This window comes from Lissotriton helveticus, chromosome 3_1, assembly GCF_964261635.1.
Source record: "Lissotriton helveticus chromosome 3_1, aLisHel1.1, whole genome shotgun sequence".
Taxonomy (NCBI): Eukaryota; Metazoa; Chordata; class Amphibia; order Caudata; family Salamandridae; genus Lissotriton; species Lissotriton helveticus.
In genome coordinates this window covers 295,681,088-295,708,678 of record NC_136061.1, presented here as the reverse complement: position 1 = coordinate 295,708,678, position 27,591 = coordinate 295,681,088, and the positions used below count along the sequence as shown (strand labels likewise).

The 27,591-nt window shown below is 42.8% G+C and overlaps 1 protein-coding gene across 1 annotated transcript in view; it reads left to right on the top strand.

The window, feature by feature from the left end:
• The window catches only part of CLTC (clathrin heavy chain), a 987,367-nt gene that overhangs the window by 797,023 nt on the left and 162,753 nt on the right, over positions 1-27,591 (top strand). The window contains exons 29-30 of the mRNA XM_078679837.1: positions 19,259-19,429; positions 19,715-19,936. Coding sequence (XP_078535963.1) covers positions 19,259-19,429; positions 19,715-19,936 — 393 coding nt within the window. The remainder of the gene's footprint in view (positions 1-19,258; positions 19,430-19,714; positions 19,937-27,591) is intronic.

Below are 27,591 nucleotides of genomic sequence, written 5' to 3'. Positions count from 1 at the left end.
GCTGGACTTCACTCTTGCACGTTCTGCACCTCCTACTCCCTTCGTTCCTTAATAACTACCCACTGACCACCAATAAAGACTTGTCCCCCTACGACAGTCTGCTCCCATTAAGTTCCTCTATGGTCTTCTTGTGGATCTGCCAACCATAAGCAGTTACCAAACCAACCCCGCCATCGGGAGCAAGATGTGAACAAACAATGGCCCTCAATCACATCCGGGATTGAATACCGGAATTCTCATGGGTGCAGACACAAAAGGTCACAGTACTTCCGTGTGGGGTCCATTAAAATTGGTAAAACCACCATTTTTGAAGAGATACACTTGTAACACCTACGCCTCTAGAGCCCCTCCTCATGAAGCATAGTTGAGAATGATTGCACATACCGGACATTTTTGCATTCACCCCCGGATGGAAACATTTCAGTTGCCCAACTAAAGCAAAGAAAAGCAGTACATTATGACACCTTTTCTCCTGTAAAAAACGTAAATATTTCGTATTTTAGTCACACTTAAACCAATAGCATATCAATTCTTTGCACCATAGTGTGATGCATCCTTGCCCAGTACCCTTTTTTGAAGCATTATCCTGGAACCATGATAGGCTGATCCCTTCGTGTTCTTATGGCACAGCGATAAAGATGCAACATTTATCAAGACATACACACCGAACACCATGGCGTCCAGGCACGTTACTGAGTTATTAAATATCCTCACTCCTATTCTAGGTCATGTTTGCACTTTATATCTTATACCAGGAATGACTTCATATGTGGCATATGTATTGGCCCCTAGCTGGGTACCCCGTTAGCATACCACGGTATCTGTAGACTAGGAACCAGCCACCCTGTCGGCACCTTGGGGTTCAGGCATACCGATGAGGTAAGAGATGGCGCCACCGATGGAGTCCGCAAAATGTTAGCAGCTGAGGGTTAAAATTCCTTACATAATTCGTAACTACTTTAAAACAATTGATAATGGACAATTAAAGCAATCACATGTTTTGTCTCTCACACTCATGGGCCATCTCATAGACTCCATATATAACCAAAAGTACGCTTCTCCATTCCAGTTTTGTACTTTCAACCACAATTGTCGATCTTTCGATCCCCAAAGCCCCCCAGAGCGACGAATTTCACGACATAAATTAAGACCATCATTATACCTTTTTCTTGATATTCAATGTGTAGAATGCATACATTTCATGTCAGCTACCCAACTGTCTCGAAATACCGCTTCAGGATGCATTAGTGACGTTTCGACGTGCTATGGTTACCCACCATTACCATTAGGTAAAATCTTCGTATTAAGTGTATCCACTTTTAATGTCCGAAAGGCTGAGTCAACAGCGGAAAAAGGACCCTTTATCGGCACATCACATCATATCACATCACTAGCTCGCTTCGCTGAGTTATCCTGCTACTTCTGTGGAGTACCACAGTAAGAAGTCTCAAATGTGCAACATCTGCCCTGCACAACTATGCCACCTGTTATATTATGGCCATTATCACAAAATTGCTGTGCGAGCTATTTCCGCACGCTATACATATACCCTTATATATATATATAGATATAGCGCTTACCTAGATATAACGCTTACCTAGCTCCCCAGAACCCATGGCGCTTGACAGAACACGTCCGTAGGGCGGCAGAAGCGCCTTCAGCGATGCTGACCCAAAGCGGCGCGGTTCCTTGGGGGGGCAAGGTGAGAACAATCAATGACCTCAGGGAACAAACTGATCACCGAAATTAGCCTGTACAGTCGATGCACCGGGAGGTACAGTCTAATTTGCCGGAAATAACGGATGTTTCCACCTGCGTATTAAAAAGGGATACGAACCCAGGTCTCTAGCATCTGGTACGAGCCAACCTCTCCATAGGTTTACGCATGTAAATCGTTAGCTTCTCTAATTCTATATTTCCGAGCAGCTTGCTCCTAATATGGGAAGTTTTTCTTCCCGCCTCCTGATGAGTGCTCATGGGCACAGTTCGGAGCTGAAATCACTGGTAATTATGTGCAGTCTGGAGTTTCTGAGTTATTTAGATTTTCGACTTAAAAAGGGGGGACTTAGTTAAAACGAAATCTGAAGAGGGAGTGAACAGATTAACAGCACCCAATAAAGGAGTGATGGATCGTACCCGTCTGTTCTCCGATGAGGCGTGAGATAAAGTGAAACAAGATCGCCCTCACGCTGATATATTTGTATACGGCATTATACACACACATCTTACACCGCAGCATATCCAGGTCATGGGTAGAAAACGTCCTGTGTGCAGGGGCCGGAACGAAGGGACCGGTAATTTCTAATTTTGAACATGAAAGCCCCCGCCCGTTTTGGCCCCGTCCACGCACTCGCGGTATGTACTGTCTTCCCGCCATATACCCACTATGATGGACGGCTCACTCAAGGGACCCCTGCGCCCTTCGGCGTGATTGCCTATTAACCCACACATGGTCGCTCGAACTAGTTGAAGCTCAAATTCCGTGACTCACTCAGCCCAACAAGCGGGACGAACGGATGTTGAAATTCATAATTGAACAAACAAGCGCATGAAACCACGTCCACCCACCGGGCAGCTTGCAACATCCCCAGTCACGACGAGGGAAGCGGAATACCGCCAGCAGCGCATGACGGGTGAACAAAACATTTCTTAACACCAGCTCAGAAGAGCATCTGAAACCTGCCGGTCAGTGTGCCCTGGTTCACTACCCAGAGATTCGCGGCCTGTAGAGTAAGGTGACGAAACATGCCCACTGTGTTGCACACACCTCGCAAAACGTGACCAGCACCAACGAAAAAGGGGGGGGGGGCACTGCTTAATTTGTGCAAGTGGATACCGATAGTGGGCGCCTGCACGAACAATTTTTTGGACACTCAACGCCCCACTCATCCCGCCCACGTCGACCAGAAAGGAGCCCGCAGGCCCGGGAGCCCTGCCGGCAGCCGCAGACCACAGGAGCAGACTCCATACCATCGCCTGCCCCGGATACCCCTCCTGCAATCCGCGGCCGCACACAGGCCCCCCCGGCTCTCCCGACCCCTTACCTGGCGAGATGGACGGCTGCAACCTGACGCGCCTCTCCTCCTCGTCGCCTCCCACCATGCGCTTGGCTGGGTTGAATCGCCAACCTGAAGAACCTCCGACCTCCAGCTCCGGACAAGGAAATACAAGAAAGTTTAAAACTATAAAAAAGGGGCTGTAGAAGGGGGACGCATCTGGGAGGCCGCCACGATCTAGTTAACAAAGAACTAGGGTAAGAAACGGGTGGGTGGACCATCTACGGCGAGGTCAGCCGGTCCCGGTGCAGCAGAGGGAAACGAGGTCGAGGCCACGGGCACTTGACCCTAAATAGGCCAAAGGGCTCCGCCCCCTGCTGCACCGGATGTGCGTCACTCCTCCTGACCCGGAAGCACTTGTCGGCCGGGCGCCCATTGGGCGACCCGACCGCCCCTACCTTCGTGACCGGGAGGCGGGCCCGGGGGGCCGGGTCCTAAGTGCGCGCTCTTTTAGACTCGCGCTTGGCAATTTAAGTATATACAGCACATAATTAATCAATCAAGACTTGTGATAGGTGCAATAATTATACTATCCACCATTGACCTCAGCAAGATGAAAAGCACTGGACAGTCACAGCAGGTCTCAGGGAAGCGTATTTACCTATTGTACCACTCTCCCTGCCGTGCAGGGAAATGCAACCTTCGTTTAGCATGACATCCTTTAATTGGAAATTAGCCTTTAGTATTCATTTGTGCTATAAATTAAAAAATAACTATATTTCAACTTCCTTAGTTTCCAATATGTGCTTTTTGAGGCATTGAAGCGCTGCTGTTGCATTTAAAGTCTTATCACCAAATACCTATTTTTTTTCTAGATCTTTTAAAATGAATCTCTTACTTAAAAGGTTAACCAGTGTTTCATGAATGCGACAATCACATATCAGAAATCATTTCAATAGCACATTAAAACATGTCCCTCTATTGCGGCAGTGAAATAGTGTTCTTTTTGAAGCACTTCAAATTTGACTAAGCCGAGGGTCCGTAAAGAGGGCCCAGTCTATCATGCCCCTGTCTGTGGACTAAACAAAATAAATTGGTCGGAGAGTGATTGTTTCCTGTTAGGTCTTACTTCACAATTTAAGAGATAACTGGCTTTTTATCGATTTCCCTTTGGAAATAAGAGAAAGAAAGGCGTTTCCACTTCCTCTTTCAAGTAACAAACCGAAAATAAAAGAAAATGCATTCAGGGCTACCTGCGTTTCTTAGTATCCCCCTCATCAGCATTAAAACAAGGAGGGGGTACCAGACTTTGCATTTTTCACGCAGAGTTAGGACGAGACCCTGCAAAGCAGTTCTTCTCACAATGTAAGAACGAAGACCTCCACCCTTCCCTGAACAGCAGCGCAGACAACAGTGGATTAACAACACAATGGTTTCCAGGGCTCCTACCTGAAGAGGTGTTAATGAATGCAAATCACGGCTTTTGTTTGGCCTTACTGAGGCTGGAAACGCAGGTCAAAGTCAAAGGTTGAGCCCTGAACTAAAGGAACTAAAGGACACCTCTCCCTTCCCCCAGCCCTTAGAAACTCGCTTGGGGCTGCAGTTTCAACATTAGGACAGGCAAAGAGCTGAAAGCAAGCATCAGTGTGATGCAAGCAGGGAAATTGCAAACGAACGAGTTGAGTCACTTACTTTTGACTCATGCACCTGTGAGAATCCACGAAATAGATAAGGCCTGTTATTTAATTGTGTTAGGTGTTCATTAAATTCTAACCTATAAAGCAATGCATACAATGGTTTATAAGGTCCAATGCGGCTAGTTCATCTGGCGGTCCTTGTTCACCTTTTCATTTTTTCATTTTTTATTAAACCATTTCTTTTTGTAATTATATTTTATAAAAGAAATGCAAACTAAACAGAACTTGTTTAATCAAATATTGCTTTCAGAATATATCCCATAAGTACCAAGAAGTCTGAAGTCCGTAACAGACAAAGAAACAGTTTTAAATGTTAGTGCATTGTCCCTGTCCTTGCACGTTTTTAACACAGTTCAGTTAAACAACTAATCCTGATTAAAGAATAAAATTTAACTGATTTCTTCAAACGTGAGCGGGATGACAGAACACCCTCCAGGAATATTTTGACCTATGCACTACTGCAAAAATGACCGCAAATGCAAATTGTGCAGTTTAAGCAATACCACTGATTAGTTCAAATTTAGATCGCTCCTCCATTACCACTGGAAAGTACCCCCAGGTTTTACTGAGCTGTGTCTGTTTATTCTATTTAGGAGGGAGTAAGCAATAATATTATATGCAAAGTGAATGTCAAAACCTGTTTAAGCATGTTACTTCCTATTTCATTGGAAGCAGATGATAATTGGCTGCAAATAAAAAACAAGCATTGATAAAGCCAATATGTCTTGCTTATTAGACATATTGACTTGGAGAATGAGTTTCAGTCATGCTGCATCTTATGATTAACGTTATTATAAAATTAGGTTCCCAGTTTCTGTTATGCTTTATAGCATAACATTTGTAAATAAAGAAAGTTCAGGCCTTGGCACAGAGGTGGGAAAAGGCAGTTCTTTCGGTTCGAGTACAATGGATTCGGGGGACTTAAGCGAGGGCCAGGGAGGCAGATTACAGGTGGCTGGTGGGATGGTGGAAGGTCAGGCAGCTGTTCAAATATTCGGGTCCCATGTTGTGGAGGGCTTTGCAGACATGCATGAGCAGTTTGAAGAGGAGAGTCAGTGCAGGTTGCAGATGTGGGAGGTGTAGTGGACTCACCTTGGCACTTTGAGGATGATTTTTGCGTTCTGGATAGTTTGGGGTGCATGAGGAGGGTGGTGGTTCTGGCATAGAGGGTGCTCCCATAGTTAAGTCGAGTAGTGATGAGGGATTGTGTGACAATTCTACTAGTGTCTGTTACGATCCATCTGAAGATCTTACGGAGCATTCTGAGGGTGTTGAAGCATGTGGCAGCAACCGTCTCACGGAGAGCCCACTGTCAAGGAGTGATGCCAAGGTTGGGGGTGTTGCTAGTCCAAGGGTGGAGGGCCACCAGATGTCATCCGATGGTGAGGGCGGTCCTCCAAAGAGATCTTTGGTCTTTTCAGTGTTGACTTTGAGGTAGTTGGTTCTCATCTATTCGACAACGTCAGTCATGGTGTTCTGGAAATTCGCTCTAGTGGTGTCTGTGTCACTGGCGCGGGAGAGTATGGGTTGGGTGTCGGTGTATGAGATAATGTTGAGATCGAGGTTGCGAATGATGGGTGCTAATGGTGACATGCAGAGGTTGAACAGTGTGGCACTAAGAAAGGAGCCCTGGGGTACTTTCAAGGACGCATAAAACAAAATATTGTCCCTCTGTATCAGGAGTCTCATGTGCTTTCTTCTGCTCTTTACCTGCTTCTTCTTTAGGTGCATATCTGTGAATATCACTATGAAGTCACCCTTTCTACCATATCAGACAACAATTGCAAACAGTTTTCTTCATTTTTAAGTACATGAAATAAGGAAGTGGCTGTTATGTTCAAGTCCCCACAAAGATACTGTGTGGTTACATGAATGTTCAAGTCACCACAGAGATAGTGTGTGATTATTGGGATGTTCAAAATGCCACAAAGATATTGTGTATTTATTATGATGCTCAAGTTTCCATAGAGAGAGCGTGCAAGGTTAGTAGAGTTCAAATCCCTACAGCAGAGGTCTTCAAACGTTTTGATGCCGAGACCCCCTTGTAAAACCTTTTTAGGCGTAAGGACCCCCTTCCGACAAAGGTTTCTAGAAACTGGTACTCCTCGTCATCAACTTTTGACAACCATAAATGCGCCTGTTAGACTTCATCACATGCATCCATCCATCATTCATCCACTCACACTTTCACACATCCATCCATCCTTCATCATTCCAACCTTTCATCCTTCCATCCATCCATCCTTCATCCATCCACCCTTTCATCCTTCCATCCATACATCCATCCTTTACCCAGCCACCCTTCCTTCCATCCATCCATCCATCCATCCACCCATCATTCATCCACCCACCTTTTCACACATCCATCCATCCATCATTCATTCATGCAACCTTTTATCCATCCATACCTCCAGCCTTCATCCATCCACCCTTTCATCCATCCATCCTTCATCCACCCACCCTTTCATCCATCCATCCATCCATCATTCAACCCCCCACCTTTTCACACATCCATCCATGCATCATTCATCCATGTAACCTTTTATCCATCCATACTTCATCCATCCACCCTTCCATCCTTCCTTCCATCCATAAATCCATCCACCCTTTCATCCATACATCCATTCTTCATCCACCCACCCTTACATCCATCCATCCACCCATCATCATCCCCCCACCTTTTCACACATCATCCCCATCCATCTATCCACTCATCATTCATCCACCCACCGTTTCACACAACCATCCATCCATCCAGCCGGTTGACTTTGCATCCATGGGGACAGCAGACACTTCACCCTCTTAAATCTCTACTATGCTTTTCTCTATGTCAAAATGTTGGGTGCAAGTCATTTAATTCCCTCCCATATCACCCTAGATTTCACCATTTCTACCTCATCGCATGTCATATACCAGACCTCCAATTAAAGTCAATGTGAGAATCCTTTGAAAACGCTACAAAATATGTGTTCAGATTTTGAAGGGATCTGAAAAGTATTTGTCCCTTTTATTGAGTAAAAACGCCCCAGACAACTGTAACCATAGAAGGAATTCCTTGTGAATTTACAACTAGAACTAGAAAAAATGGATACCTTTACATATGCTATACACTCTTTCAAATTGCACAGGTTGTCTTATTGCTTTTAATGTAAACTCGCACAGAGGTGGGGGCTACGATCAGTGTGCCTCTTCCGGGACGCCTTAACCCCATCCTTGCTGCACTCAGGGTCTCAGATCTGAGGCACCTGATGCTCGTTTCTCAAAGGTGTTTTCCTGGCTACAGGGCCCATCCCCCAGTCGGCAGCGTCAACTGACTTCATGAAATTTCGGAGCGCACTGGCCTCTTGACATGCTAATGGCCCTTTTGTTATGCGCAGGTTGGTATTTGCACGTAGTTAGCTGCCCATCCCAAGTCCTGCCTTCAGCTTCCTCTCAAGGCAGATAATATTAACATCTCCAATAGTGGACTGTGGAACGGGCTTTGTCTATACTCTACAGAGCAAAAAACGAACAAAAAAAGGCTTGCATGCTTTGAAAGTAAATATTTCGAATTGCACAGGCCCCTAATCATCACGCATAATTTCTGAAGGAAGCACAAGTTTAAAATTCTAAAAATTTGCCATATCAATAGATTTTGTAGCCTTCAGGTAAGCGGAAATGATCATTATCCTTATACTTTTTTTGTCAGGAATCTGCTAAACGCCCCTACCATGCACGTTCATCAACATTTCATATATTTTTCGTCTAAATTAAAAAAAGAACAATCCATTCAGTCACATGATGGCTTGGGCGTACAGTGACATGTGCATTATTTACCTATTGCTTGCTTGATCTAGCCTTTATTTGACACGATCTATTTTCCAATATTAATACTTTCCCCCTTTCCTGAGGCCCACGTTTGTTTTATAGAGGCAAATCCTGTACATTTGTATGTGTTATCATTTAATGTTTTACCATTACTTTCATTTTACCTTTTTCCAAAGATTCGGATTCTAAGTGCCTTTTGTGCTGTATCCAACATTTCCAGATAATAGTTTTCATACTGAGGGGCAGATTTAAAAGCCCCATGCGCCACCACTACATCACTTTTCGTGACGTGCTGGTGGCGCAGGGGGCTCCTCCATATTTACAAGGAGAGAAAAAGCCACCCTGCGAGACTTTTCCTCTCCTTGTAAATATGGCCCCTTCACACACAGCACTGTGCGTGGAAGGGGCGTTCCATGGGTGTTGCTGTGGGTGTTCCCATGCAACACTCATGAAACAAGCACATCTCCAGATTTACGAGAAATCGTAAATCTGGAGATGCGTCTGAATGCTACGCCACCCTAGAGGTGGTGTAGCGAGGCGCAACGTGGAGAAATGTTTTCATGTGTCCTCCTTTTTTTCTCTTTCAATGCGTGCTGCATTCTACAGCACGCATTGAAAGAGGAACAAGCTTCTTGTGATTTTTTTTTGTGCAGGAAGGTGCCCCTTCCTGCACAAAAACAACGTCCACACAATGCAGGCATCCTTGCACCATGGTGCAAGAGTGCCTGGGCAGGCACATGGCTGCAGTTTGTGCGCCAGTGCAGGGGAAAGCATAGAGATGCAACATATTCTTGTAAATATGTTGCATCTCTGTGCTTTCCAAACTTACGCAGCACGGTGCAGCAAAATGACTTGCTGCACCGTGCTGCGTTACTTTGTTGTAAATCTGCCCCTGAGTGCATTTCTCCTGCAAAACAGAAGATTCAAGCAATGCCATAGCAAACACCATAATGTGCTTTCTGTGGATTGTTTGCAATTTTCAACTTCTGGTATAAACTGTTGTGCTAAGATATGTCTCCCTCAAAATTAATGCATGTCGTCACTGTTAAAGACAGTTTTAACTATTACCTTTCTCTCCTCCGGAACATAGGTTTTGCTTCCATTGAACACACAATGTTTATTGTATTTAATAACCTGCCTGGCTCCAAATGTTCTGAGGTGACAATAGGCTAGTGTGAAGTTTTGTGAGTAGGATGAGGCAGCCCTTTTCATGTGCATGTGTGGTAGGTGACAACTCCATCTCCACCTATCCTGCCAGGATGATCCATCCTGCCCACAGCTAGTCCCCCTTGTAATACTGTCTGAGAGGAATACATAAAGGCCAGCTACCAGCCAACTATATCTAGTCATGTGACAGCTGCAGGCATGTGGAGAGAACAAGAAAATGCCTTTCTAAAATTAGCATTTTCAAAATTGTGCCTTAAAATCCGACTTTACCATTAAAGAGGATTTTAAATTACAATTAGTTTGAGATGAGGCGTGACATTTCAATCTGTTCTCAATCAAAAATGAGCACTTATTAAAAGTAATAAGATAACCCAATGTAATCCTATGGGAGAGGTAGGCCCTGAAGTAGTGAAAATGGAATTTAAGAGTTTTTCACAACCAGTACATGTAAAACCTAAAAGTACTTGTCCAACTTTTTACTTACACTGCACCCTGCCCCAAGGGCTGTTAGTGGCATACCTTTAAGGGTGACATATGTAATAAAATAAGGAAGGTTTAGATTTGGCAAGGGGCTATTTTTCCAAGTTGAATAGGCAGTTCAAAGCTGTTCACAGGCTGCAATGGCAAGCCTGAAACATTTTTCAGGGGCTACCTAAGTGGGTGGAACAACAAATGCTGTAGGCCCATTAGTAGCATTTAGTTTACGGGCCCTGGGAACATCTATTACTACTTCACTAAGGAATGACAAGTAAAATAAATTTGCCAGTTGAGTGTAAGTCAATTTTACCATGTTTAAAGGAATGAGCACAGGCATTTTAGCCCTGGTTAGAAAGTGCACAGCGTCCTAAAACCCCCACAACACAGGTTCAGGAAACACAGGGAGATTCTCAGCAAGCTGGAATATTCTACGCTTGTAAAATGTAATTCAAACGTTCATCAGCATGTTTGTCTCCAAGGGAGCAATTTTTATTTGTGAATAAACCATTATGCCTGCATCATCAACAAATATTGGAATTTTCCCTCCAAATCCCTATTCAGGACATACTTTTTATCTTGTCTTTAACAAATTAAAATGTTTTAAACTTAGAACCAAGTAAATACAAGTGGTAGGTGAATAACCACACATGTAGTGATCACCTACATTGTCATAGTTCCTCATCAGAAGCAAACAATCCACAATTCCAACCCAAACTCTGAACTTGCAAATGCAGTAAATCCATCCACCATACAGATGAGTTCCCCCGAGTTATAGCGGGCACAGCTGCGATGCTGCTCATTATAACAATCCTACCTGGAGTTGAGGCTCCGGTCAGACTCCCATTTCTCCAGAGGTCTGCATATACCGCACTTCTTTCCTTAGCCGTAAATATTTACAGACCCGTCAGAGCAGTATCTGTTTTGCAGTATCCTTATATATCTAAACGCACTACATTTCTCCATTACTCAACATGTTGCCTAATCTTATTCTTCACACTACATGCACCTCCCCTTAACCACATTATATCCTGACAGCTAGTACTCACTTTCAAAAGCTTCAGTTTACAGCCTGACAAACCTCGCCAGAGCTCCAGGTTGTTTTCAATACCTTCTTAACCATATCTCCTTAACCCTGCACAGCTCTCTCATAACCTTCATAGATTTACAGCCCAACCATATTTCCATAGCTCATTTATGCTGTAATATCTTCACAGTTTTCCACTGGTATAGCATATCTTGACAGACACAATCACTCAACTAAGGCAATACTTGAGAACACACTCTAACATCAAGAGAGTGGCCAGCGCTTGATCACAACAATCAATCAATCAATCAGTGAACTTGTAAAGCGCGCTACTTACTAGTGAGGGTCTCAAGGCGCTGAGGGTGGGGGTGTGCTTCTACTGCTTGAAGAGCCAGGTCTTGAGGAGCCGTCTGTAGGTGAGAAGGTATTGGGTCTGCCGCAGATGGGTGGGGAGGGTGTTCTAGGTCTTGGCGGCGAGGAAGGAGAAGGATCTGTCGCTGGCAGTTGTTCATCGGATGCCCTGGATGGTGGCAAAGGCGAGGCTGGTGGAGCGGAGCTGGCTGGCGGGGGTGTTGAATTTGAGGCTGTTGTTCAGCAAGGCTGGTCAGATGTTGTGGAGTGCTTTGTGTGCGTGGGTGAGGAGTTTGAAGGTGATCCTCTTGGTGATGGGGAGCCAGTGCAGGTCTCTCAGGTGGGAGGTGATGTGGCTGCGGCGGGGGACATTGAGGATCAGTCAGGCAGAGGCGTTTTGGATGCGTTGTAGTCGTTGCAAGTGTTTGGCCGGGATTCCTGCGTAGAGTGCGTTGCCGTAGTCCAGCCTGCTACTGACAAGGGCTTGGGTCACCGTTCTTCTTGTTTCAGTCGGGATCCACATGTAGATCCTGCGAAGCGTGCAGAGGGTGTTGTAGCAGGAGGAGTAGACGGCGTTGACCTACTTTGACATGGAGAGGGAGGAGTAGAGGATGAATCGTAGGTTGAGTGCGTGGTCCGTGGGTGTTGGGGCTGTTCCCAGTGTGGTCGGCCACCAGGAATCGTCCGCCGCAGAGGGGGTGGGGCCGAGGATGAGGACAATCATTGACAAAGCCAGTATATCTAGTCTTTTGGACCTACTGGCTTTGCCAATTGCTTTTAGCAATGCTGTACACCATTGGGATGCTGTGCAGCATCATCAAAATAACAAATAAAGAAAGACACAATAGTGGTAACATCTTTTCACTGATGCATACATGCATCAGAAAGCATATGCTCACCAGTAGAAGGACACAGCTGACATTTATTTTATGAGCAGATCCAAGATGAACGATGTCATTTGGCTCAGAAAATACAAACAATATTTTTTTTAGTACAAAAAGGACTGTAGAGTTTGGGGGTGGAGGTGCCTGGTAATGCAGGAGCGGGGGAAGGGGAAAATCAGTGCATGATAGCAGGGGAAGCACAAGAGGCAGAGAACACCACAGAAGTACACAGGTAATAAAGAGTGTGTGGAGTGGAAGGATGGAAGCATGCAGATGAGAGATGGCAGCATGGGGAGAGAAGCAAACGAGTTAGACAGCTAGAAAACACATGCATGTGTGGAGTGCTTAAACAAAACAAAAGTTAGCAGTAAGGAGTGAGAAAAGCAGACAGGAGAAAGAAGAACAAGAAAAGGGAGAAGTAGAGGCGCACACAGACAAGACAGCTGGAAAACACATGCACTCTTGTAGACTGCTTAAGGAAAACACGAAATGAGTTCCCTTAAAGTGAGGAGTGTAAGGACACAACTAAAGAGGTTATTCTCCACAGGAGGGATACACATAAGATAAGATAAACTATCTAAACAGAAGTAGGCAAATGAGAAAAAAATAAAGCCCAAAAAAGGCAAGCAAGGGTTGGGCTTTTATCCCAATGTATGATCTTGATAAGCTGATAATCGAGGCCCCCTTTACAAAGTTTTGGCACAGGGCAGAGTTGCAAGGCTTTGTGCTGCACTCACCTGCATCACAAGAAAAGGGCAGGAATGCACAGTATTTCTGAGATATGGTGCATTCTTGTCCTCTTTCACAGCACTGGCACACAAATGGCTTCCATGTGCCAATGCAGGCACCCTTACACCATGGTGCAAGGATGTCTGCATAGAAATTAGGTTGTTTTTGTGGAGGAAGGGCAACCTTTCTTCCCAGAAACAACCCTCATGCCATCCCTGGGGAGGTGCAGGACTTTTGATGCACTCCCATATTTATGCTTTGTTGTAAATCTGGAAATGTGTCAAAAACCAGGGGCTTTGAGTCGGAACACCTACAGCAAAACACATGGCACGTCTCCCCGAGGCAGTGTGAGGCAACGCCGTATCTACAGGGGCATGAAAAGCCATGCACGGTAGCTTTCTGTGGCCTTGTGGATATGATTCAGAGGCCTGCGGCAACAAAGCATCAATAACATTGACGCAGCGCAGGCCTCTTGTAAATGAGATGCTTGGTCTTATGCAAACAGGCAGCTTGCTCTGTCTGGGAACTTCCATCTAAAATTGCTTGCTCACAACAAGAAAAACTGAAGTATACAGCAAAGTGAAGGAAGATAAACTCTAATTAATCTCAGCAGCTGGTAAATACTCAATGTCCCATCCTGGTCCATTGTTATTTTGTATACTATCCCACCTAAGTTTGGATCCAGATATCGCAAATCAGACTGGACCCTGTTTCAATGGGAACAGCCCAGCCTGAACTGCTACAACAGGTCCACCATGGACTCGAACACAAGCAACCCAGGATGGGTGTTGCCCTAGTAGGACTCCTCAACTGCGTATAACTTGGTTCCAGCGGCTCAGTGGGCAAGGACCCACTTCTGAGCATATCCATTCCTTTTACAACATCGCACTGAGGTATGCAAAAAAAATTATGGATGGAATGCTTGAACTAATACCAGCTACTGGTAATTGCTCTAGCCTCATCGTAGCCCAGTGCTATTTTGCATACCATGCTACCTCAATTTGGACCCAGCCATTTGCAAATTAGTCTTGACCCTGCTCCAACGGGAACAGTCCAGCCCGAACTGCCAGACCAGGTACTCCCTGAACCGGAATACAAGGAGTCCAAGACTGGTTTTGAACGTTTTAGATCTCTTTAGTCTGACATAGCTTGGTTTCAGTGAAACTAGTGAGGACCTACCTCGGCAGTTCAGGCTGGACGTTTCCCACTGGAACAGGGTCATGGTTTCACTCATTGGTAGTCCTACCTCCGTTTTGTGCAATTGCATGAAGTTTAGCCTCTGGCTAAAATGACTTTTTGTCACAAATGTGTGAGGACCTCAATGTTTGACTCCTTCCACATATGGTACTGCATAATATTTTGCCATTCACTCAATGCAGTACTGCTGATTATTGCACAGCTTTGCTATGCATGACATTTTGTGAATCTGGTCCATACTTCTCTTCTTAAGAAATAAGGTAGTGCCCTTTCTTATTTTGTTGAAATATTACAAGAAAAAGAATAAAATCCTCAAAACTGCAAATGTAAAAACTGTAGCTTCAAACTAGTAATTCAGCCTAAGCCTTATCTTTTCATTAGAAGAGCAGCTCTTAATATATCACAAACCAACAGGCTGTGCTCATCATGATTGCAAGAGGATTCCATGTGAATTCTAATGCACTTTTCATATGTTTGGTACCATTTCCAACATTGTGCATTACATTTCTAACATAGCATATTCTGCTGTTTTAGTTGTAGACGGCATAAAATCAAAATAGTCAGCCTGACTGCCCTGCTTAATTTGGCTGCTGAGAACGTCTTAAGCCACCAAGACACATTATTTTTGCTCTCTATGCGTGGGGCCACTTGAATTATTTAATTTTACAGCCCTGGTATTTTCAGTATAGTTATGCTTTTGCCACATAATCGATCATGTGCTGCATAACCTGCAGATTTTAACAAAAAAATATGTTTCTACTTTAAATGGACAAAAACGACTAAACCCGAAGTGACACACATTGCCCAGCAGTCTAATGCCCTTGGCAAAGGTTCTCTGGTCTTCTTTTTGGTTGCATATTGCTGCATTTGGGGTTTAAACTGGTACTAATGAAATGGAACATTTGCCCAAACAGTGTTAACCTGTTTGAAAAGCATGACAAAATGAGGAAGTATACTATCACAAGTATGCCCGTGTTATGCTGTTTAATTTGCCTTTTCTCATCAACCCACCCACATTATATGATACAATGTGATATAAATGATTTTGAAATGTTCAAAGAAAAATAAAATGGAGACGCCCAAAATGTAAATCTAAAAGTTGTTTTGCTTTATCAAATGTAGGAAATGTTGCCATTAAACTTTCTACATTTGTGCAGGTGAATTAGGTGTGCAGCTACACTAGAAATCTATGCTTAGAGTGCATGACTGCGGATGCCCTGGCCTTTCTCTTTTTTTCTTTACAATATTTGTCAGTAATACATAGGAATAATTGTCCCACTGCATGGGTTTCTCTTGAAAGGCACTTTTTTTCGTTGTGTTTTTTTTTATTATTGGAAGTGCAAAAACAGATAAAAAGTGTCAGGTGCTCAGCCTCATTCTGAGTGGTGCTGCTGAAGTTTCCGGCCAAGCAAATCTAGTGCTTTTTTGCTGGTGCCTCTGCTCGCCTAACATGATGTTTGAAATCTGTTGCAACTGTGCCCATCCCTAGTCTGCAACAGTCACTGACATTAGGTGTTCTCAGCTCTGCTAGTTAACTGGCCCTTTGTTATTCACGAAAGTGCATTTGCACATCTTTGGCTGACCTTGGCAACGCCCTGGCTACCTTTCCTTCTCTGCATGAAAACAAACTGCGGAGAATACCTGCATTCTTGTAACAAGACTCTAAAGAAACAGTTAATTTTAAATTAAACCTCCTGCACATCTAAGAAAAGAAATAGTAATTGTTTTAAGAAATAAGTATACCGCACAACAAAGTTCATCTTATGGCCAAATGTACATGCTGGCATTAGATGATAAAAGATAAAATAAAGCTAGAACGGATGCAATTAGACTGTTTGCATTATATAAAATGAAATATTTTGCTTAAGGTTTAGCTTAACTGAGTCAGGTACAAACACAACTTGGTTCAGTAAATATTTTTTTGATTTGAAAAAAAAGATCTATTCACAAAAGATATGTATTCTGTTTGCTATCTCTATGCTTCACAGTCGAAGTAATTATCTGGTTTCAGACATTAACTTTTTATTTCTATACCATAGAATTGTACAAGTTCGCCCCTATAATTTATATTTCACCCAGGCCTACTCGGAAGTTTACAGAAAGAAGCCATATGCACTTTGCTTTAGGAAAGAAATAGTCCACATAATTCACCTACCTGCTACAGTGTTTACTGATGCTATTTCCTGAAGGAACCCTTGTGTATGAAACACATTAGGCATTTCTAATGTGCAGTACACGGCCTACTAACAGGTTAAGGACAAACAATAAAATAACCCCAAGTATTTCAGTTTGGAAGGCCTCGATTTCTGTATTGAGCTCAAACTCGATAATCTGCAGACTGCTTACAAAGAATACATTGCATAATTATAAAGTAATTTTTCAAGGATGTGTGCTATATCATCTTGACTCGAAAGCGATTCATTTTGCATTTTAATAGCAGGCGTGAAATCAGCAGCAGCTTTTGCTCGGGCACCTGACTCCCTTCTTGGCTGCTGTCAGTCCCATGCTGAACTACAGCTCTGTTTGAAGGTGCATTGGCAGCAGCGCCCACCCCCAACTCAGACAGACTAATCAACTCCAAGAGCTTTCAGCACCCTGATCTGCAGTCCTGCTAGTGTGTTTTTTGTCAGGCACAAGTGTGCGTTTACATGTCTGCGGCTGCCCATTCTAAAGTATTGTTTTGAGTTTCCTCTTAAGGCAGATTCTGACATCTCCAAGTGATGTAATGCAACAAGGGATTTTTTTTTCTTGCAGCAAAACACATTGCAGCAAATTCGAATGTGATTCAAACAGGGTGTTGCGTGATTTCATATTTTGGTACAACATTCTTTTATTTTAATGGGCTTTCATTTATATATCACATGCACTACCAGCAAAGCAGGGGCTGTTTAAAATATTGTGTTGTAAACGCAGTCATTATTTCAATAAGGTGCTTGGAATTTAGACGGATCCTAATGTCTAACATATACTTTTACAAACTGATGAGTTTAATGCCAAAGTATATATTAAAGGGGAATTCTGGTTAAGGATTAAAGAAAATGACCATATTTTTCCACATTTTTCGACATTGATATGCCTTTTTAAAAAATAATATTTGTATTGTTGTCACATCCATGAGTACTGATAAGATGATGAAGTGCACCATTTATTAAATAGGGACTCTGTCATGTGTTGGAAATGCAAAGCAATAGTATTCAATTAAATGTGCATTTCTTAGCTTTTCAAAGAAAATAGCTACTAAAAAATAAAAGTGCAAAATCAGTAGCCTCATTTGATCAATGTTTTGCTTCTAAAAAAAGATTCCATTAAATTAAAAAGGTCATGGCATTCAGGTATTATGTTTTCTGATGGGTATTCTCCTTCAAAATCACTATCCTCTGTTGCTAGATGGGATTCAATCACTGAAGTGTGTTTAATATGCTAAGTGTGTTTAAGGCTGCAGTACCACCGCCTGTCTATGGGGGCAGAGCGAGCAAAAAAATAAACACACATGGTGAAACACAGGTCCCCACAAGGCAGTTTTTTAAAAAGTTGTAAAAATTGGCACAGATGTTTCTGAAGTCATTTCCAATCATTTAGAAGACTTTACCTTGTGGGGACTTGGGTTCAGGTCCCCACAGTGCAATCAAGTCCCCACAGCGTGAGTGTGTTATCATACCCAAGTACCCACAAGGATAGACACACACACACACACACACACACACGCACGCGCACGCACACGCACACGCACGCCACACGCGCCGCTTTCACCAGGCGCACACACACACACACTGCTTTCACCAGGCGCACACACACACACTGCTTTCACCAGGCGCACACACACACACTGCTTTCACCAGGCGCACACACACACACACTGCTTTCACCAGGCGCACACACACACACACTGCTTTCACCAGGCGCACACACACACACACTGCTTTCACCAGGCGCACACACCACCAGCCGGCAGTGCACACTTTCACCAGGCGCACACACGCAGTACACTGCTTTCACCAGGCGCACACACCACCAGCCGGCAGTGCACACTTTCACCAGGCGCACACACCACCAGCCGGCAGTGCACACTTTCACCAGGCGCACACACCACCAGCCGGCAGTGCACACTTTCACCAGGCGCACACACCACCAGCCGGCAGTGCACACTTTCACCAGGCGCACACACCACCAGCCGGCAGTGCACACTTTCACCAGGCACACACACCACCAGCCGGCAGTGCACGCATCAATTGTTAACGCATCCACAATTAACTATTGTAGCGATCACAGTATGGCACACTTTACTTTTAAACATGTCAGTGCACGCTTTTGCACCAGGCACACACACCACCATCCTTCAGTGCACGCTTCCAGACACACACACACCACCAGCCATCAGTGCATGCATTGCCACCAGGTGCGTAAACAAGCACTTTGTACTTATAGTCCATGCTTATGAGAAACAAGGCTGGCAGTCTCTTTTACTGCCAGCCTTGCTCATCGTAAGCAAGGACTATACGTTCAAAGTGCGAGTTTATGCACCGATTGCATGTTTTAAAAACAAATGAATAAAAGGCATTGTCATTTACAATGCCAATAGCTCAAACTTTAATAATGCGAGACCTATTGCATTGTAAATGCTTTTTTCGTCATGCCATAGATTGTAAGTGGGTGTACGGCTAAAATACTAATAAAGGGAGCTAAACCATATAACTGAAATAATCAGTTAACTCCTTTTTTCACTTTAACACGGTCAACCTCCTATGCCTTTGTTGTTCAGCTTAAAGTGACTTTTTCAGACAACTGGATTACTTTTACTTTAGTGGTGAAATCATTTATATATTAAAACAAGTACCATAGTATAGTTCATGCATGTCCTTCATACCCTATTTGTTCTTTATTTTTGGAAATCTTGTTCAATTTGTGATGCAGTTTTCTCTTCTTTAAAAGGCCCTTCGCACATCCATAGATGCGTATGATAACTTTGATAACATTTCCCTGGCTCAACGTTTGGAGAAACATGAATTGATTGAATTTCGAAGAATTGCAGCATACCTTTTCAAAGGCAACAATCGCTGGAAACAGAGTGTGGAACTCTGTAAGAAAGATCGACTATATAAGGTAAACTTTGACATATCTTTTTTGTGATTCACTTTCAAGTCTTTACAGTAGTTATGGTCCAGAGTTACAGAACGGTTGTTCAGATCAATGTCATGAATAGTGCATTTGGGTATAGACCACTTATTTACTGATGGGGCCAAGTTTTGGAGTGAGTTTCTTAAATGGCATTTCAGGCTGAATAATTATTTCTTTGAAATAGATATTCCGGGCACTAGCATTCAAGCTGTAGCATCATCCCCAAGATTGTGTCAACTTGTGTATAATGATGTAATCACCCTTTTACAGGACGCTATGCAATACGCCTCTGAGTCTAAGGACACCGAACTCGCAGAAGAACTACTTCAGTGGTTTTTGCTAGAAGAGAAGAGAGAATGTTTTGCAGCGTGTCTCTTTACGTGTTACGATCTTCTCCGACCTGATGTTGTCTTGGAAACAGCGTGGAGGCACAATATCATGGACTTTGCAATGCCCTATTTCATTCAGGTTATGAGGGAGTACTTGGCCAAGGTAGGGCTTTCAAATAATAGTCTGAAGATTAAGTAGCATTTTCCTTTGGCATGCTTTGAATGTCTTTTTATAAGAAAGTTCATTATCTAATTGTAGGATGTTATTTGTTTTATTTAGATTTTCAGTTTGTGTTTCATTTTCTCATTGCTCAAGATTGCACTCAAGTGTCCCTCAAGCATGTATACATACCATCTACAATCTAGAACTCCAACAATTAATCTGAAGATTTTTACAGAAGTGATTAGTTTACAATGCATAGTGCCCTATGACACTGACCTTGTTCCTATAAAATGTGCCCCCTAAGTGGCCGTTTTCCAATTAAACCAAACCGGTGTAACTGCGTAGTAAACCGGATTGGTGAACTTTGGGGTTAGAGAAGCTGCAGCCATGGTTTAAGCTTGTGTTCTGTTCTCACAAATTCAAAACAGTTGAGCTCCTTATTAGTAAATCGATTTCTGTAAGGAATCCAAAGCTTACCCGTAGGTAGCAAGGCCTTCTTCAGTAAACTGCATTATAACATTATAGTTTATCAATAAACAAGTAAAAGATTCTCATGGCAGTATAATGAAAAAGAATCAAACGTAATGATCAACACAACAATTAGTTAACTATGATGTTGATATCAGACAAAAAATGTGAATTATGTTTGAATATAAAGACAATCATTGAAAAATTAAATAGAACATTAAGCTTGCTGCGACAACCCAGGAGGTGCAACAATACATTCATTGTTTGGCGCTGCAGTAAAGCATTGTCTCTAGGTAATGTTTTAAAGACCATTTTGAGAAGTGGTTGTGTCCTTCAAGAGTTTCTCACTTATAGTAGCAAATGTGAAAACATATCTAGATCATTCAAGCAAGTTTGCTATTTTATGCTGCATGAAAACTTCACAACTGTACGAAAAGATGTGCAACTTGTTCCCTGGTGCCCTAAAGGTCTAAAGCTTTTAGGGAAATGTTCTTGAACTCTAGGCCACAGACAATGTTAATTTGCTATTGAATTGCTGATTTCTTCCAGGGAAACCCAGTTCTCTCTGATCCGAGTTTCTTCGACATTCACACATTTTACCAATGAAATCCAAACAATAGGCATGATCTTGGTCATGACCTTGACCTCTTTGTTACTGTGGTTCAGTAAGAGGCTTGTTTGCCTAGCGTTTGGAGCAGCAGATTTCATGTCTAGATAATCAAGGCAAATCAAGATGCATCTCTCCCTTACCCCATGCCCCCATTACGAAGTAAATGGGAATTATTTCAGTAAGCAGGATGACTGTTTTTGTTGTGTTCCACTCTACCACTTCCCAAAAACCTTAAACGTAAAGTTGCAATAGCTTTTAAAGCTTGTACTTGACTATTATTGGCAAGTGTCCCTGATCTCAGCTAAAGGTCCCACCCATCTCTGCCTACCTATTTCCTACTCTGAACCCATTTCCTGCCTCACAAAAGGTGCCTTACTGTAAATACAATCCCCAACAGTTTCCCAAAATGGCAACTCTAAGCCTTTCTTAGTTTTTGCCCTCTCTCTCCCAACTCCTCAAAATACCAGTTCACTCTGGTCCAGCCAGAGAATCACAGAAAAAACACACTCCTTCCGAATCCATGTGCTCCAACACAATTTGGACACAGCCTCTTCCATGTCTGCTAAAAAAGTATCAGAAGTCAAGTTGACAGGCAGTTACGATCTGTAATGAAAGTAAAGCATTTGTACATACAGCACTTTTAGTGTGATCTGTTGATCACCTCTCACCAGTACAAAACAGCAGTTCTCCCTGAAACCAGGTAGGTTTGGCTAAAGGTGGGGGAATACGCTACCAAGCAATGAATAATCTTTATTGTATAGTTAATTAAAACCATCACAATTTTAAAATTAAAATAAGCCTTGTTGGCCATTATCTTGGACTTTCAACATAGCCGTGTTTAGAATTTTAAGATTTAAACATGAATGCTCAATAAGTATACAAGAGATGGAAGTATTCTGTTTTAGATTATTTATTTGACCAACCGCAGCATGGGGCCATGCCTTTACCATAGAACAGAGATAGACACAATTATTGTAAAAGATGCCTGTTCTACTAAGAGCACGATTTTTTTTAAATAGCACCACCAAATGACTGAATTCTAAAAAAGATTACTAGTGTCTCTATTTTTTTATATCAGCCGCATGGCAATCATTTAACATTTGCAGCACTAAGCAGTATGAAATGTAGGTGAGCAAGTTAAAACATTGACATTGTAATATAAGAGACTAGTCATTGAGATAGCGGCACTTTTCGGCAATTGCCTACATTATACTATAGAATTGGTTTTATTTGTAGTACCCTGTGTTCAGGTAATGAAATATTGGACAGAGGAGGCTCTTCTCGTTGACAACAAGCCTAAACAAACAGAGGACATGGGCTAGCAATTCTCTGTGGTATGAACAAAACCTGCAGGCCAATTTACTTTGAAATCTCCATTTCTGTACTACCCCACCTACATCACTGTTTGTCTATTGTGTATGAGGTCCCGATGCAAAGAATTCAGCCCCAGAACATTTATAAGATGCTGACCTAGAGATAGAATAAGGGCCTCATTTCTATAGTCCAGAATCGCTGCATTTTCTAATTGAGACAGTGACTACTTTTGTCTTTTCTTGGTGAATTTCAAGGTTTTTCAATATTGTTGAAGATTCTGAAAAATGTTGAAGTCTAATGGTAGTGAAGTCAAAGATGAGTGTCTTCAGAAAACTGCAAGACACACATCAGTTGGGCTTTTACCTTGAATGGATATGACCTTTGGTTGGGAACCATCGACTCTAAAGTTGCAGCAAACAAATTGAACAAGATTTGGCTCAGGGCGCATTCTTGTTTCAGGCACCTGTTAATGAGTACTTTTTTTGCGTCAAGATCCCATCTGTCCCCAACTTGACTTGAATCCAGAGATTATAGCACTGAGGATTCTATCAAATTTCTCATTTGGTCATTTTGGCCCAAAGGAGACTTCTATCAAATCTATTGTAGCCTTTTTTTAAATCGATAAAACGTGTTGAGCGGTCTATCATTTATTTCTGATTTAGGAATAAGTAATTCATGTGCCATGTTATCAGTGGTCCCATTTTTTCCCCCTAAACCCAGTCTGAAACTAAGGATTACATTAGAATTCGATCCCCATTCATTGTCTTCCAAAATTAGGGAAGCTAAATAAGTATAATGTCCAAAACGGCTGGGAGTCTACAATTTGAAGATTGATTTCCATTTTTGTTGATTGGTTGAATTTAAGACCCTTGCCAAGATGTTGGTATTGTAGCTGACAGAGAACAATTGTCTAATCTGGATCAATTTTTCCTGCCAAATTAAAAATGATTGCTTGAATCCCATCGGTTCTGGGGCAGTATCTTTCAGTATCTTTCAGGCGTTTGGCAGTTATCTTTAGTAGATGTTATTTATTTGTTAAGCATGAGGGCTGTGGGTCAGAGTTGATTTTTTGCTAAGTCGAGTCAACATTGCCTTAAATACTCTGGTGCTTAGTAGTTACTAATGGATATTTGAGTAAAAGTTGGACTTAATTCTGTATGAATCTTCCGATTGGTTTTCATCAGCTATCTATCTGTATAAAACGTTTACATATTTTTCCCACTTTTGGAATTTAAGTGGTTTGGAGTCAGTTAGTTCCGAAACGCAATTTGTTGACCCATTGACAAAATTAACTGAAATTATTCGAAGCACATGATTTATGAAGAATTATCCAGTTCTCCAATTTAGTTCTTTCTGCTTCCCATGTAAATGTTTTTTATAAGTTTCCATTCGCTAAATAAGGCCTTTTTAAACTCTTGTATTTTACTTTGCTCATTGATCTGATCAGACTATGTAACTACCTTTTTTCCTGCCTAAGGCCAGTGGATACCATTGTTTTAGGCTTATTTAATGCGATTTCACTTGTCTACATAAAGGAATTCCTTAATTGCCCCGTTGCTACGGAGCATTCAGTGTGGCTAAAACAGTCACTAGCGTGGAGTATGGTAGCTAGGAAACAAGAAAACCCAGTGGAAGTGGTCGTTCGATCCTACATAATAATCGGCCATTTTTTGTGTTTCGCTTTCTGATGGATATATCCGCCTGTGGATTCCTCACCTTATGAATATCCCCTGCGGCAGCATTCTGCGGAATTTTTCCCTAGTTCTCTACGCCGGTGAGGAAGTCACAATGTCACGGCTCCCCTCGCGACTCCGCATGACGTCACCGGACCCATAAGAGAGCCTTGACGACGTCAGTTCCCTTTTTTCCGTGCTGTCGACATGTAACGGTTTTCTGGCTCTCTCCATACTACTGCTGTTAGGATGTTGTTTTCGAGGAAGTCTGGATTCAAGCCCTGCAGAGTGCTTGTGGTTTTTGTCGTCTGATCATGACTTGGAGGACTGTTCCATTTGCAGGAAGATGAAATCCAAGGCTTTTAAAGAACGGGAAGCTGAGCTCTTTATGGCTAAGGCGAAGAAGGAAGGAAGAGCCGGAAAAAGAGCTAAGTCGAAGAAACCTAAAAAGAAGAGAAGAAATGGATCTTGGTGCTGTTCGTTGACGGGTAAGGCTGCGAGGTCGCCTTCGCCGGTCCCGCGACGTCGTCAAAAAGAACTTGTCACCTTCTCCTCTAGTGACTCCGGAGAGATCTCCATCACCAAAAGGCACACTGGCGCAGTCTCCGGCGCCGAGTGGTTAGCCGGATTTGGTAGAGTTATCACTCCAGATTTTCTTCTCCTGTGCACAAGGTCGATACTGTGGCTGCGGAGGATCCAGCTGTTCCAGCTTCAGATGCTTCTCGTTTGTATTCTGGGTCAAATCCATTTCCGCAATGTCCGACTCCAGGATCAGATCCTATGCATTTTTTTAATGCTATGTACGGAGTCTTTGCTAAGGCAGCCTTCCCCTGCGGAGCACCTTCGGGTCCCGTGGGTCCGCTGGCCTTCAACTTGGGTGTGCCTCATCACTATGCCCAGGCACCCTTTGTGCCATTCATGCAGACGGCGCTGTCATGGCAGTTTCCGGTTCCAAAGGTTTTGATGCCGTTCGGCGGACCTTCCTCACAGCCTCGTGCGGCGCCGAAGCCTCCTTCAGATCCGCCTTCGACGCCGGTTCCAGGGATGTTGGCGCCTCATATGGCGCCGCCAACGCAGATTTCTATATTTCGATCAAGGAGAGAGGCGCAGAGACTGCTGGAGGAAGAGCAGTACCAAAGGCAGGAAATTGAAGAGGTTGAAATAGAAGAATCAGTGGATGATTTTGAAGGTATACAGGATGCAAGTGGGCTGGACACCTCCTGAGTGGAAGCTTTCTTCCACAAGGGCTTCTCCTCCTCAAGAGGTAGCTCCATACCATACTGTAATAAAGGCGGCTGAGCTTTTGGACTTAGTTACCAACTGCTGAGTACAGGCCATATTTACTCCCTGAGGTTTTACATTTGCCTTCTTCAATAGTTAAACCCTTGTTACCTTTTAATGAATCCTTGACAGAGCCTATTCTTGATGTATTGCGGAAACCACTCTCTTCTCCTGCTGTGTCTAAAACGGTCAAAAAACACCACTGGGTCTGGGCCCCCAACAGCAAGGCTGAGCCACGAAATACTAATGAACAACAGAATGCCAGTACTGTCAAAATTATTCCTTTGTGAATTGTCATACCATAAGGTTTATGCACTATGGTAAATCAACACCCCAATGTCTGAATGAATCTTTTGTTTTATTATTAAATTTGTCAAACAAGGATTATTGGTTATTATTTCACCAATTCATTATACATTACAAGACCTCTTAGACATGTATACATTTACACAGTATTCACAAAATCTTTACAATGTCAACAATATCAAAAATATCAAAAACACAATATAACTTTGGAAACAATCATACCCACATCCATTCATATCCTCATATACACAACCTGGAATAGAAATATTCACAGTAAGCCATATACAATAAATTCTTATCAATGGAAAATCTTTTGTAAACTGGTCCTTTGTTTAGATGGCATATATTGTCTACGCGTTTCGAACTCACACCATTCGAGGAGTTCTCATCAGGACAAAAAGCTGTAAGGAAAAAGGAGAACAAAACCTTCCTTTAGGGTCATGACAAAAAATGATGATGGAAACCTTGCTCACAGCCTCCATTACTCAAGCCACCTTGTCTTACCTCTGAAATTTCAAGAGCTGTCTAGGGTAAAAGGGAGCCACCCGTCGAGACAATAAGTTTATCCAATATACACAACAATCTGTATGAAAGAGACAACCAATCACAACCCGATACACAGTGACATCCTTCTTGAGAAACAGTGTTCAATGGCCTGTGTAACTGAACTTACTTGTATTTTGGAGAGGAGATCAAAAATAGGGGAACCCCAGTGCAGCCACTCCTGTAAAGAAGTGCATATTTTTTGAGACACGGTTCATATTTTGATTGGTTCTAAGCAAGTAACTCAACACTAATTCTTACTTGTCAGAGTGTCGCTGCTGGCCACAAAAGTTATTCGCCGGAAGCGGGTACTCACTGCAATGAGAGGAGTGGGCGAGTCATTTAGTATAACCGGTCATCATCTGTTAATGCAGCGTGTTGCTATCAGTTATTTCTATCAAGCGGTGTATACCTAGTTCATACAGCCTGCTAGCCTTCCCGCTTCATTCCAAATATATATGTTCGTGTCGATACTGTTGTTGATAGCAATGCCGATCCCGTGACTTGATTCACCCAAAAATATGGCCGCTGTCTCTACAACAGGAGATGTACATGATTGGTTGATATAACTGGACGTATGCTTTAGTAAACACAAGATCGTTTTTTGTGCAATACGAAATTATTTCTTTGGCGAAGCCGCTTACCCGTAATATGCGGAGCGAGTTTGTTCAAACGGTGCTGTGCTCGGTTCCAGCGCCGATCCCGCAACTTGATTTCACCACACTTCCGGTTCCGCAAGGGTTCCTGGGATTCAGAGCCATCACAAATGTGGATCGTGCAATTGCTGCAGCACCACTGTTGAAGGTACTTTTTTCAGTCACAACAATATAGGATGGAAACATGTAGCTTTCACTAATTGCAGATCAAGATATGTCGTGTACAGTATTAGATGCCCATGCGGACTTATCTATATTGGAAAGACGAACCAGGAAGTCCGGACACGAATCCAACAACACAAATCGAGAATCAACAATAATGTATTGACAGCACCACTGGTTAACCACTGGCGTATAAACAACCACAAGGAATCAGATGTGATGTGGACAGTGATCGCCAAAATAGAGAAAGATATAAGAGGAGGAGATCTGGATCAAAAACTGTCCAAACAAGAAGCCATGTTAATTGTCAAATTTGACACAGCCACTCATGGACTTAATGAGCTTACCGAAATATACAAACTCAACTAAACCAACATGGGTGTTTGTGTCTCATGCAAAATTACGTATGGTCTGACTCAATAATTATAAAGAACTGCCAGTTGATCTGATTCACATTTGGCAGGCATTAAAATTATGACCGACTGGTAACCTGTCCACTGAGGAACCCACTCCAAAATGGCCGACACTTTGCACACGGACATCAGGGCACACTGATTCACGCTATTCAAAATTACGTATGGTCGGACTCAATAATTATAAAGAACTGCCAGTTGATCTGATTCACATTTGGCAGGCATTAAA